This window comes from Ascaphus truei, unplaced genomic scaffold (assembly GCF_040206685.1).
Source record: "Ascaphus truei isolate aAscTru1 unplaced genomic scaffold, aAscTru1.hap1 HAP1_SCAFFOLD_257, whole genome shotgun sequence".
Classification (NCBI taxonomy): domain Eukaryota; kingdom Metazoa; phylum Chordata; class Amphibia; order Anura; family Ascaphidae; genus Ascaphus; species Ascaphus truei.
Genome location: NW_027455503.1, coordinates 96,855 through 110,477, shown reverse-complemented (window position 1 = coordinate 110,477; position 13,623 = coordinate 96,855). Strand labels below are relative to the sequence as shown.

The window sequence follows — 13,623 nt, the reverse complement described above, 5'->3', positions numbered from 1 at the left end:
CCCGGGGGAAATAGCGGTACTGTCCCAGCACACGTTCCCGGGGGAAATAGCGGTACTGTCCCTGCACACGTTCCCAGGGGAAATAGCGGTACTGTCCCAGCACACGTTCCCGGGGGAAATAGCGGTACTGCCCCTGCACACGTTCCCGGGGGAAATAGCGGTACTGTCCCTGCACACGTTCCCAGGGGAAATAGCGGTACTGTCCCAGCACACGTTCCCAGGGGAAATAGCGGTACTGTCCCCAGCACACGTTCCCGGGGGAAATAGCGGTACTGCCCCTGCACACGTTCCCGGGGGAAATAGCGGTACTGCCCCAGCACACGTTCCCGGGGGAAATAGCGGTACTGCCCCTGCACACGTTCCCAGGGGAAATAGCGGTACTGCCCCTGCACACGTTCCCGGGGGAAATAGCGGTACTGCCCCTGCACACGTTCCCAGGGGAAATAGCGGTACTGCCCCAGCACACGTTCCCGGGGGAAATAGCGGTACTGCCCCTGCACACGTTCCCGGGGGAAATAGCGGTACTGCCCCTGCACACGTTCCCGGGGGAAATAGCGGTACTGCCCCAGCACACGTTCCCGGGGGAAATAGCGGTACTGCCCCTGCACACGTTCCCAGGGGAAATAGCGGTACTGCCCCTGCACACGTTCCCGGGGGAAATAGCGGTACTGCCCCAGCACACGTTCCCGGGGGAAATAGCGGTACTGCCCCTGCACACGTTCCCAGGGGAAATAGCGGTACTGCCCCTGCACACGTTCCCAGGGGAAATAGCGGTACTGTCCCAGCACACGTTCCCGGGGGAAATAGCGGTACTGTCCCAGCACACGTTCCCGGGGGAAATAGCGGTACTGTCCCTGCACACGTTCCCGGGGGAAATAGCGGTACTGTCCCTGCACACGTTCCCGGGGGAAATAGCGGTACTGTCCCTGCACACGTTCCCAGGGGAAATAGCGGTACTGCCCCAGCACACGTTCCCGGGGGAAATAGCGGTACTGCCCCTGCACACGTTCCCGGGGGAAATAGCGGTACTGTCCCTGCACACGTTCCCGGGGGAAATAGCGGTACTGCCCCAGCACACGTTCCCGGGGGAAATAGCGGTACTGTCCCAGCACACGTTCCCGGGGGAAATAGCGGTACTGTCCCAGCACACGTTCCCGGGGGAAATAGCGGTACTGTCCCTGCACACGTTCCCGGGGGAAATAGCGGTACTGTCCCTGCACACGTTCCCGGGGGAAATAGCGGTACTGCCCAGCACACGTTCCCGGGGGAAATAGCGGTACTGCCCCAGCACACGTTCCCGGGGGAAATAGCGGTACTGTCCCTGCACACGTTCCCGGGGGAAATAGCGGTACTGTCCCTGCACACGTTCCCGGGGGAAATAGCGGTACTGTCCCTGCACACGTTCCCAGGGGAAATAGCGGTACTGCCCCAGCACACGTTCCCAGGGGAAATAGCGGTACTGTCCCAGCACACGTTCCCGGGGGAAATAGCGGTACTGCCCCAGCACACGTTCCCGGGGGAAATAGCGGTACTGTCCCTGCACACGTTCCGGGGGAAATAGCAGTACTGCCCCAGCACACGTTCCCAGGGGAAATAGCGGTACTGTCCCAGCACACGTTCCCAGGGGAAATAGCGGTACTGTCCCTGCACACGTTCCCGGGGGAAATAGCGGTACTGTCCCTGCACACGTTCCCGGGGGAAATAGCGGTACTGCCCCAGCACACGTTCCCGGGGGAAATAGCGGTACTGTCCCTGCACACGTTCCCAGGGGAAATAGCGGTACTGTCCCAGCACACGTTCCCGGGGGAAATAGCGGTACTGTCCCTGCACACGTTCCCGGGGGAAATAGCGGTACTGTCCCTGCACACGTTCCCAGGGGAAATAGCGGTACTGTCCCAGCACACGTTCCCGGGGGAAATAGCGGTACTGCCCCAGCACACGTTCCCGGGGGAAATAGCGGTACTGTCCCTGCACACGTTCCCAGGGGAAATAGCGGTACTGCCCCAGCACACGTTCCCGGGGGAAATAGCGGTACTGTCCCAGCACACGTTCCCGGGGGAAATAGCGGTACTGCCCCAGCACACGTTCCCGGGGGAAATAGCGGTACTGTCCCAGCACACGTTCCCGGGGGAAATAGCGGTACTGTCCCAGCACACGTTCCCGGGGGAAATAGCGGTACTGTCCCTGCACACGTTCCCGGGGGAAATAGCGGTACTGCCCCAGCACACGTTCCCAGGGGAAATAGCGGTACTGCCCCTGCACACGTTCCCGGGGGAAATAGCGGTACTGCCCCTGCACACGTTCCCGGGGGAAATAGCGGTACTGTCCCAGCACACGTTCCCAGGGGAAATAGCGGTACTGTCCCAGCACACGTTCCCAGGGGAAATAGCGGTACTGTCCCAGCACACGTTCCCGGGGGAAATAGCGGTACTGCCCCTGCACACGTTCCCGGGGGAAATAGCGGTACTGTCCCAGCACACGTTCCCGGGGGAAATAGCGGTACTGTCCCAGCACACGTTCCCGGGGGAAATAGCGGTACTGCCCCAGCACACGTTCCCGGGGGAAATAGCGGTACTGTCCCTGCACACGTTCCCAGGGGAAATAGCGGTACTGTCCCAGCACACGTTCCCGGGGGAAATAGCGGTACTGCCCCTGCACACGTTCCCGGGGGAAATAGCGGTACTGCCCCCTGCACACGTTCCCGGGGGAAATAGCGGTACTGTCCCAGCACACGTTCCCGGGGGAAATAGCGGTACTGTCCCTGCACACGTTCCCGGGGGAAATAGCGGTACTGTCCCTGCACACGTTCCTGGGGGAAATAGCGGTACTGCCCCTGCACACGTTCCCGGGGGAAATAGCGGTACTGTCCCTGCACACGTTCCCGGGGGAAATAGCGGTACTGTCCCTGCACACGTTCCTGGGGGAAATAGCGGTACTGCCCCTGCACACGTTCCCGGGGGAAATAGCGGTACTGTCCCTGCACACGTTCCCGGGGGAAATAGCGGTACTGTCCCAGCACACGTTCCCGGGGGAAATAGCGGTACTGCCCCAGCACACGTTCCCGGGGGAAATAGCGGTACTGCCCCTGCACACGTTCCCGGGGGAAATAGCGGTACTGCCCCAGCACACGTTCCCGGGGGAAATAGCGGTACTGTCCCTGCACACGTTCCCGGGGGAAATAGCGGTACTGCCCCTGCACACGTTCCCGGGGGAAATAGCGGTACTGTCCCTGCACACGTTCCCGGGGGAAATAGCGGTACTGTCCCTGCACACGTTCCCGGGGGAAATAGCGGTACTGTCCCAGCACACGTTCCCGGGGGAAATAGCGGTACTGTCCCAGCACACGTTCCCGGGGGAAATAGCGGTACTGTCCCAGCACACGTTCCCGGGGGAAATAGCGGTACTGCCCCAGCACACGTTCCCGGGGGAAATAGCGGTACTGTCCCAGCACATTTAAAATATTGCAGCCCCTGAACCCCTTCCTCTCCCCTGCACCCCATTCTCTCCCCTGCACCCCATTCTCTCCCCTGCACCCCATTCTCTCCCCTGCACCCCATTCTCTCCCCTGCACCCCATTCTCTCCCCTGCACCCCTTCCTCTCCCCCCTTACCGGTGATCAGACAGGGCAGGGAGCGCACGCCGCTGCTAGACGACACTAGAGACCCTTCATAGGAGCCTCTCTCATCTTGAGGCAGGACCTGTTCAACGTGCTGATCCATGGACACGGCCAGCACCCACTCACGCGCCTCCTCCCGCTTGTCCACCTGCAACACAACACGGCTCATGTACCCATGTATATACAGAGAGAAAGGAGGGAGAGGGGGGGTGAGAGAAAGGAGGGAGGGGGTGTGAGAGAGAGGAGGGAGAAGGGAGTGTGAGAGGGAGGAGAGAGAAAGGAGGGAGGGGGGGGTGAGAGAGAGGAGGGAGAAGGGAGTGTGAGAGGGAGGAGAGAGAAAGGAGGGAGGGGGGGTGAGAGAGAGGAGGGAGAAGGGAGTGTGAGAGAAAAAGGAGGGATGGGGTGTGTGAGAGAAAGGAGGGAGACAGGGATATGAGAGAGAGGAGAGAGAAAGGAGGGAGGGGGTGTGAGAGAGAGGAGGGAGAAGGGAGTGTGAGAGGGAGGAGAGAGAAAGGAGGGAGGGGGGGTGAGAGAGAGGAGGGAGAAGGGAGTGTGAGAGAGAAAGGAGGGATGGGGTGTGTGAGAGAAAGGAGGGAGACAGGGATATGAGAGAGAGGAGAGAGAAAGGAGGGAGGGGGGGTGAGAGGAGGGAAGGTGGGGGGGGTGAGAGAGAGGAGTGAGCGGGGAATGTGAGAGAGAAAGGAGTGAGCGGGGAATGTGAGAGAGAAAGGAGTGAGCGGGGAATGTGAGAGAGAAAGGAGGGAGCGGAGAATGTGAGAGAGAAAGGAGGGAGCGGGAAATGTGAGAGAGAAAGGAGGGAGAGGGGAATGTGAGAGAGAGAGGAGGGAGAGGGGAATGTGAGAGAGAAAGGAGGGAGAGGGGTGTGTGAGAGAGAAAGGAGGGAGCGGGGAATGTGAGAAAGGAGGGAGAGGGGGATGTGAGAGAGAAAGGAGGGAGATGGGAATGTGAGAGAGAAAGGAGGGAGAGAGGAATGTGAGAGAGAAAGGAGGGAGAGGGGAATGTGAGAGAGAAAGGAGGGAGAGGGGAATGTGAGAGAGAAAGGAGGGAGAGGGGAATGTGAGAGAGAAAGGAGGGAGAGGGGAATGTGAGAGAGAAAGGAGGGAGAGGGGAATGTGAGAGAGAAAGGAGGGAGAGGGGAATGTGAGAGAGAGAGGAGGGAGAGGGGAATGTGAGAGAGAGAGGAGGGAGAGGGGAATGTGAGAGAGAAAGCAGGGAGAGGGGAATGTGAGAGAGAAAGGAGGGAGAGGGGAATGTGAGAGAGAAAGGAGGGAGAGGGGAATTTGAGAGAGAAAGGAGGGAGCGGGGAATTTGAGAGAGAAAGGAGGGAGAGGGGAATGTGAGAGAGAAAGGAGGGAGAGGGGAATGTGAGAGAGAGAGGAGGGAGAGGGGAATGTGAGTGAGAAAGGAGGAAGAGGGGAATGCGAGAGAGAAAGGAGGGAGAGGGGAATGTGAGAGAGAAAGGAGGGAGAGGGGAATGTGAGAGAGAAAGCAGGGAGAGGGGAATGTGAGAGAGAAAGGAGGGAGAGGGGAATGTGAGAGAGAAAGGAGGGAGAGGGGAATTTGAGAGAGAAAGGAGGGAGAGGGGAATGTGAGAGAGAAAGGAGGGAGAGGGGAATGTGAGAGAGAGAGGAGGGAGAGGGGAATGTGAGAGAGAAAGGAGGGAGAGGGGAATGTGAGAGAGAAAGGAGGGAGAGGGGAATGTGAGAGAGAAAGGAGGGAGAGGGGAATGTGAGAGAGAAAGGAGGGAGAGGGGAATGTGAGAGAGAAAGGAGGGAGAGGGGAATGTGAGAGAGAAAGGAGGGAGAGGGGAATGTGAGAGAGAGAGGAGGGAGAGGGGAATGTGAGAGAGAGAGGAGGGAGAGGGGGAATGTGAGAGAGAAAGCAGGGAGAGGGGAATGTGAGAGAGAAAGCAGGGAGAGGGGAATGTGAGAGAGAAAGGAGGGAGAGGGGAATGTGAGAGAGAAAGGAGGGAGAGGGGGATGTGAGAGAGAAAGGAGGGAGCGGGGAATGTGAGAGAGAAAGGAGGGAGAGGGGGATGTGAGAGAGAAAGGAGGGAGAGGGGAATGTGAGAGAGAAAGGAGGGAGAGGGGAATGTGAGAGAGAGAGGAGGGAGAGGGGAATGTGAGAGAGAAAGCAGGGAGAGGGGAATGTGAGAGAGAAAGGAGGGAGAGGGGAATGTGAGAGAGAAAGGAGGGAAAGGGGAATTTGAGAGGGAGAGGGGTGTGTGAGAGAGACAGGAGGGAGAGGAGTGTGTGAGGGAGAGAGGAGGGAGAGGGGAATGTGAGAGAGAAAGGAGGGAGAGGGGAATTTGAGAGAGAAAGGAGGGAGAGGGGGATGTGAGAGAGAAAGGAGGGAGAGGGGAATGTGAGAGAGAAAGGAGGGAGAGAGGAATGTGAGAGAGAAAGGAGGGAGAGGGGAATGTGAGAGAGAAAGGAGGGAGAGGGGGATGTGAGAGAGAAAGGAGGGAGAGGGGAATGTGAGAGAGAGAGGAGGGAGAGGGGAATGTGAGAGAGAAAGGAGGGAGAGGGGTGTGTGAGAGAGAAAGGAGGGAGCGGGGAATGTGAGAAAGGAGGGAGAGGGGGATGTGAGAGAGAAAGGAGGGAGATGGGAATGTGAGAGAGAAAGGAGGGAGAGAGGAATGTGAGAGAGAAAGGAGGGAGAGGGGAATGTGAGAGAGAAAGGAGGGAGAGGGGAATGTGAGAGAGAAAGGAGGGAGAGGGGAATGTGAGAGAGAAAGGAGGGAGAGGGGAATGTGAGAGAGAAAGGAGGGAGAGGGGAATGTGAGAGAGAAAGGAGGGAGAGGGGAATGTGAGAGAGAGAGGAGGGAGAGGGGAATGTGAGAGAGAGAGGAGGGAGAGGGGAATGTGAGAGAGAAAGCAGGGAGAGGGAGAGGGGAATGTGAGAGAGAAAGGAGGGAGAGAGGGAATGTGAGAGAGAAAGGAGGAGAGGGGAATGTGAGAGAGAAAGGAGGGAGAGGGGAATGTGAGAGAGAAAGGAGGGAGAGGGGGAATGTGAGAGAGAAAGGAGGGAGAGGGGAATGTGAGAGGAGAAGGAGGGAGGAATGTGAGAGAGAAAGGAGGGAGAGGGGAATGAGAGAGAAAGGAGGGAGAGGGGAATGTGAGAGAGAAAGGAGGGAGAGGGGAATGTAGAGAGAGAGAAAGGAGGGAAGAGGGGAATGTGAGAGAGAAAGGAGGGAGAGGGGAATGTGAGAGAGAAAGGAGGGAGAGGGGAATGTGAGAGAGAAAGGAGGGAGAGGGGAATGTGAGAGAGAAAGGAGGGAGAGGGGAATGTGAGAGAGAGAAGGAGGAGAGGGGAATGTGAGAGAGAAAGGAGGGAGAGGGGAATGTGAGAGAGAAAGGAGGGAGAGGGGAATGTGAGAGAGAAAGGAGGGAGAGGGGAATGTGAGAGAGAAAGGAGGGAGGGGAATGTGAGAGAGAAAGGAGGGAGAGGGGAATGTGAGAGAGAAAGGAGGGAGAGGGAATGTGAGAGAGAAGGAGGAGAGGGAATGTGAGAGAGAAGGAGGGAGAGGGGAATGTGAGAGAGAAAGGAGGGAGAGGGGAATGTGAGAGAGAAAGGAGGGAGAGGGGAATGTGAGAGAGAAAGGAGGGAGAGGGGAATGTGAGAGAGAAGAGGAGGGAGAGGGGAATGTGAGAGAGAAAGGAGGGAGAGGGGAATGTGAGAGAGAAAGGAGGGAGAGGGGAATGTGAGAGAGAAAGGAGGGAGAGGGGAATGTGAGAGAGAAAGGAGGGAGAGGGGAATGTGAGAGAGAAAGGAGGGAGAGGGGAATGTGAGAGAGAAAGGAGGGAGAGGGGAATGTGAGAGAGAAGGAGGAGAGGGGAATTGAGAGAGAAAGGAGGGAGAGGGGAATGTGAGAGAGAAAGGAGGGAGAGGGGAATGTGAGAGAGAAAGGAGGGAGAGGGGAATGTGAGAGAGAAAGGAGGGAGAGGGGAATGTGAGAGAGAAAGGAGGGAGAGGGGAATGTGAGAGAGAAAGGAGGGAGAGGGGAATGTGAGAGAGAAAGGAGGGAGAGGGGAATGTGAGAGAGAAAGGAGGGAGAGGGGAATGTGAGAGAGAAAGGAGGGAGAGGGGAATGTGAGAGAGAAGGAGGGAGAGGGGAATGTGAGAGAGAGAGGAGGGAGAGGGGAATGTGAGAGAGAGAGGAGGGAGAGGGGAATGTGAGAGAGAAAGGAGGGAGAGGGGAATGTGAGAGAGAAAGGAGGGAGAGGGGAATGTGAGAGAGAAAGGAGGGAGAGGGGAATGTGAGAGAGAAAGGAGGGAGAGGGGAATGTGAGAGAGAAAGGAGGGAGAGGGGAATGTGAGAGAGAAAGGAGGGAGAGGGGAATGTGAGAGAGAAGGAGGGAGAGGGGAATGTGAGAGAGAAAGGAGGGAGAGGGGAATGTGAGAGAGAGAGGAGGGAGAGGGGAATGTGAGAGAGAAAGGAGGGAGAGGGGAATGTGAGAGAGAAAGGAGGGAGAGGGGAATGTGAGAGAGAAAGGAGGGAGAGGGGAATGTGAGAGAGAAAGGAGGGAGAGGGGAATGTGAGAGAGAAAGGAGGGAGAGGGGAATGTGAGAGAGAAAGCAGGGAGAGGGGAATGTGAGAGAGAAAGGAGGGAGAGGGGAATGTGAGAGAGAAAGGAGGGAGAGGGGAATTTGAGAGAGAAAGGAGGGAGAGGGGAATGTGAGAGAGAAAGGAGGGAGAGGGGAATGTGAGAGAGAGAGGAGGGAGAGGGGAATGTGAGAGAGAAAGGAGGGAGAGGGGAATGTGAGAGAGAAAGGAGGGAGAGGGGAATGTGAGAGAGAAAGGAGGGAGAGGGGAATGTGAGAGAGAAAGGAGGGAGAGGGGAATGTGAGAGAGAAAGGAGGGAGAGGGGAATGTGAGAGAGAAAGGAGGGAGAGGGGAATGTGAGAGAGAAAGGAGGGAGAGGGGAATGTGAGAGAGAGAGGAGGGAGAGGGGAATGTGAGAGAGAGAGGAGGGAGAGGGGAATGTGAGAGAGAAAGCAGGGAGAGGGGAATGTGAGAGAGAAAGCAGGGAGAGGGGAATGTGAGAGAGAAAGGAGGGAGAGGGGAATGTGAGAGAGAAAGGAGGGAGAGGGGGATGTGAGAGAGAAAGGAGGGAGCGGGGAATGTGAGAGAGAAAGGAGGGAGAGGGGGATGTGAGAGAGAAAGGAGGGAGAGGGGAATGTGAGAGAGAAAGGAGGGAGAGGGGAATGTGAGAGAGAGAGGAGGGAGAGGGGAATGTGAGAGAGAAAGCAGGGAGAGGGGAATGTGAGAGAGAAAGGAGGGAGAGGGGAATGTGAGAGAGAAAGGAGGGAAAGGGGAATTTGAGAGGGAGAGGGGTGTGTGAGAGAGACAGGAGGGAGAGGAGTGTGTGAGGGAGAGAGGAGGGAGAGGGGAATGTGAGAGAGAAAGGAGGGAGAGGGGAATTTGAGAGAGAAAGGAGGGAGAGGGGAATGTGAGTGAGAAAGGAGGAAGAGGGGAATGCGAGAGAGAAAGGAGGGAGAGGGGAATGTGAGAGAGAAAGGAGGGAGAGGGGAATGTGAGAGAGAAAGGAGGGAGAGGGGAATGTGAGAGAGAAAGCAGGGAGAGGGGAATGTGAGAGAGAAAGGAGGGAGAGGGGAATGTGAGAGAGAAAGGAGGAAGAGGGGAATGCGAGAGAGAAAGGAGGGAGAGGGGAATGTGAGAGAGAAAGCAGGGAGAGGGGAATGTGAGAGAGAGAGGAGGGAGAGGGGAATGTGAGTGAGAAAGGAGGAAGAGGGGAATGCGAGAGAGAAAGGAGGGAGAGGGGAATGTGAGAGAGAAAGGAGGGAGAGGGGAATGTGAGAGAGAAAGGAGGGAGAGGGGAATGTGAGAGAGAAAGCAGGGAGAGGGGAATGTGAGAGAGAAAGGAGGGAGAGGGGAATGTGAGAGAGAAAGGAGGGAGAGGGGAATTTGAGAGAGAAAGGAGGGAGAGGGGAATGTGAGAGAGAAAGGAGGGAGAGGGGAATGTGAGAGAGAGAGGAGGGAGAGGGGAATGTGAGAGAGAAAGGAGGGAGAGGGGAATGTGAGAGAGAAAGGAGGGAGAGGGGAATGTGAGAGAGAAAGGAGGGAGAGGGGAATGTGAGAGAGAAAGGAGGGAGAGGGGAATGTGAGAGAGAAAGGAGGGAGAGGGGAATGTGAGAGAGAAAGGAGGGAGAGGGGAATGTGAGAGAGAAAGGAGGGAGAGGGGAATGTGAGAGAGAGAGGAGGGAGAGGGGAATGTGAGAGAGAGAGGAGGGAGAGGGGAATGTGAGAGAGAAAGCAGGGAGAGGGGAATGTGAGAGAGAAAGCAGGGAGAGGGGAATGTGAGAGAGAAAGGAGGGAGAGGGGAATGTGAGAGAGAAAGGAGGGAGAGGGGGATGTGAGAGAGAAAGGAGGGAGCGGGGAATGTGAGAGAGAAAGGAGGGAGAGGGGGATGTGAGAGAGAAAGGAGGGAGAGGGGAATGTGAGAGAGAAAGGAGGGAGAGGGGAATGTGAGAGAGAGAGGAGGGAGAGGGGAATGTGAGAGAGAAAGCAGGGAGAGGGGAATGTGAGAGAGAAAGGAGGGAGAGGGGAATGTGAGAGAGAAAGGAGGGAAAGGGGAATTTGAGAGGGAGAGGGGTGTGTGAGAGAGACAGGAGGGAGAGGAGTGTGTGAGGGAGAGAGGAGGGAGAGGGGAATGTGAGAGAGAAAGGAGGGAGAGGGGAATTTGAGAGAGAAAGGAGGGAGAGGGGGATGTGAGAGAGAAAGGAGGGAGAGGGGAATGTGAGAGAGAAAGGAGGGAGAGAGGAATGTGAGAGAGAAAGGAGGGAGAGGGGAATGTGAGAGAGAAAGGAGGGAGAGGGGAATTTGAGAGAGAAAGGAGGGAGAGAGGAATGTGAGAGAGACAGGAGGGAGAGGGGGATGTGAGACAGAAAGGAGGGAGAGGGGAATGTGAGAGAGAAAGGAGGGAGAGGGGAATGTGAGAGAGAAAGGAGGGAGAGGGGAATGTGAGAGAGAAAGGAGGGAGAGGGGAATGTGAGAGAGAGAGGAGGGAGAGGGGAATGTGAGAGAGAGAGGAGGGAGAGGGGAATGTGAGAGAGAAAGCAGGGAGAGGGGAATGTGAGAGAGAAAGGAGGGAGAGGGGAATGTGAGAGAGAAAGGAGGGAGAGGGGAATTTGAGAGAGAAAGGAGGGAGCGGGGAATTTGAGAGAGAAAGGAGGGAGAGGGGAATGTGAGAGAGAAAGGAGGGAGAGGGGAATGTGAGAGAGAGAGGAGGGAGAGGGGAATGTGAGTGAGAAAGGAGGAAGAGGGGAATGTGAGTGAGAAAGGAGGAAGAGGGGAATGCGAGAGAGAAAGGAGGGAGAGGGGAATGTGAGAGAGAAAGGAGGGAGAGGGGAATGTGAGAGAGAAAGGAGGGAGAGGGGAATGTGAGAGAGAAAGCAGGGAGAGGGGAATGTGAGAGAGAAAGGAGGGAGAGGGGAATGTGAGAGAGAAAGGAGGGAGAGGGGAATTTGAGAGAGAAAGGAGGGAGAGGGGAATGTGAGAGAGAAAGGAGGGAGAGGGGAATGTGAGAGAGAGAGGAGGGAGAGGGGAATGTGAGAGAGAAAGGAGGGAGAGGGGAATGTGAGAGAGAAAGGAGGGAGAGGGGAATGTGAGAGAGAAAGGAGGGAGAGGGGAATGTGAGAGAGAAAGGAGGGAGAGGGGAATGTGAGAGAGAAAGGAGGGAGAGGGGAATGTGAGAGAGAAAGGAGGGAGAGGGGAATGTGAGAGAGAGAGGAGGGAGAGGGGAATGTGAGAGAGAGAGGAGGGAGAGGGGAATGTGAGAGAGAAAGCAGGGAGAGGGGAATGTGAGAGAGAAAGCAGGGAGAGGGGAATGTGAGAGAGAAAGGAGGGAGAGGGGAATGTGAGAGAGAAAGGAGGGAGAGGGGGATGTGAGAGAGAAAGGAGGGAGCGGGGAATGTGAGAGAGAAAGGAGGGAGAGGGGGATGTGAGAGAGAAAGGAGGGAGAGGGGAATGTGAGAGAGAAAGGAGGGAGAGGGGAATGTGAGAGAGAAAGGAGGGAGAGGGGGATGTGAGAGAGACAGGAGGGAGAGGAGTGTGTGAGGGAGAACAAGGATACAAAGTACAGGAATGAAGCATATTTCAGAGAGAGAGAAGTGGTAGAGGGAGGTGGTCAGTCTCTGAAGTGGGAGGGAGGGCGGATCACAGACAGGGAGGTGTTTCAGGGATGAGCATCCGCAGCAGAGGTGGGAGAGGGGTGCAGTGGTACAAGCACACGCTAAGCTCACCGACACGTGCTGCTTGGCCGGCAGAGGCACCTCGAAGGGAATATCCGTGTTCTTGAAGTCCGAGTGATCCAGAGCATCCAGGCTGCCCTCCTCAATGGCCTGCAGGGGGCAGAACACACGCTACATACCGGGACCAGTACAACACACGCTACATACCGGGACCAGTACCACAAAACACACGCTACATACCGGGACCAGTACAACACACGCTACATACCGAGTTCAGTGCTACAAAACACACGCTACATACCGAGTTCAGTACTACAAAACACACGCTACATACCGAGTTCAGTACTACAAAACACACGCTACATACCGAGTTCAGTACTACAAAACACACGCTACATACCGAGTTCAGTAATACAAAACACACGCTACATACCGAGTTCAGTGCTACAAAACACACGCTACATACCGGGACCAGTAATACACAGCTACATACCGGGACCAGTACTACAAAACACACGCTACATACCGGGACCAGTACAACAAAACACACGCTACATACCGGGACCAGTACTACAAAACACACGCTACATACCGAGTTCAGTACTACAAAACACACGCTACATACCGAGTTCAGTAATACAAAACACACGCTACATACCGAGTTCAGTGCTACAAAACACACGCTACATACCGAGTTCAGTACTACAAAACACACGCTACATACCGAGTTCAGTACTACAAAACACACGCTACATACCGAGTTCAGTACTACAAAACACACGCTACATACCGAGTTCAGTACTACAAAACACACGCTACATACCGAGTTCAGTAATACAAAACACACGCTACATACCGAGTTCAGTGCTACAAAACACACGCTACATACCGGGACCAGTAATACACAGCTACATACCGGGACCAGTACTACAAAACACACGCTACATACCGGGACCAGTACAACAAAACACACGCTACATACCGGGACCAGTACTACAAAACACACGCTACATACCGAGTTCAGTACTACAAAACACACGCTACATACCGAGTTCAGTAATACAAAACACACGCTACATACCGAGTTCAGTGCTACAAAACACACGCTACATACCGAGTTCAGTACTACAAAACACACGCTACATACCGAGTTCAGTACTACAAAACACACGCTACATACCGAGTTCAGTACTACAAAACACACGCTACATACCGAGTTCAGTACTACAAAACACACGCTACATACCGAGTTCAGTAATACAAAACACACGCTACATACCGAGTTCAGTGCTACAAAACACACGCTACATACCGGGACCAGTAATACACAGCTACATACCGGGACCAGTACTACAAAACACACGCTACATACCGGGACCAGTACAACAAAACACACGCTACATACCGGGACCAGTACTACAAAACACACGCTACATACCGAGTTCAGTACTACAAAACACACGCTACATACCGAGTTCAGTAATACAAAACACACGCTACATACCGAGTTCAGTGCTACAAAACACACGCTACATACCGAGTTCAGTACTACAAAACACACGCTACATACCGAGTTCAGTACTACAAAACACACGCTACATACCGAGTTCAGTACTACAAAACACACGCTACATACCGAGTTCAGTACTACAAAACACACGCTACATACCGAGTTCAGTAATACAAAACACACGCTACATACCGAGTTCAGTGCTACAAAACACACGCTACATACCGGGACCAGTACAACACAGCTACATACCGGGACCAGT

At 55.3% G+C, this 13,623-nt stretch overlaps 1 protein-coding gene across 1 annotated transcript in view; it reads right to left on the bottom strand.

The window, feature by feature from the left end:
- Positions 1-13,623, bottom strand: part of LOC142481358 (intraflagellar transport protein 172 homolog) — a 146,799-nt gene that overhangs the window by 37,075 nt on the left and 96,101 nt on the right. Inside the window, exons 9-10 of the mRNA XM_075582826.1 lie at positions 11,903-12,001; positions 3,611-3,764 (exon numbers count right to left, since the gene is read on the bottom strand). Of these exons, the coding sequence (XP_075438941.1) occupies positions 3,611-3,764; positions 11,903-12,001 (253 nt within the window). The remainder of the gene's footprint in view (positions 1-3,610; positions 3,765-11,902; positions 12,002-13,623) is intronic.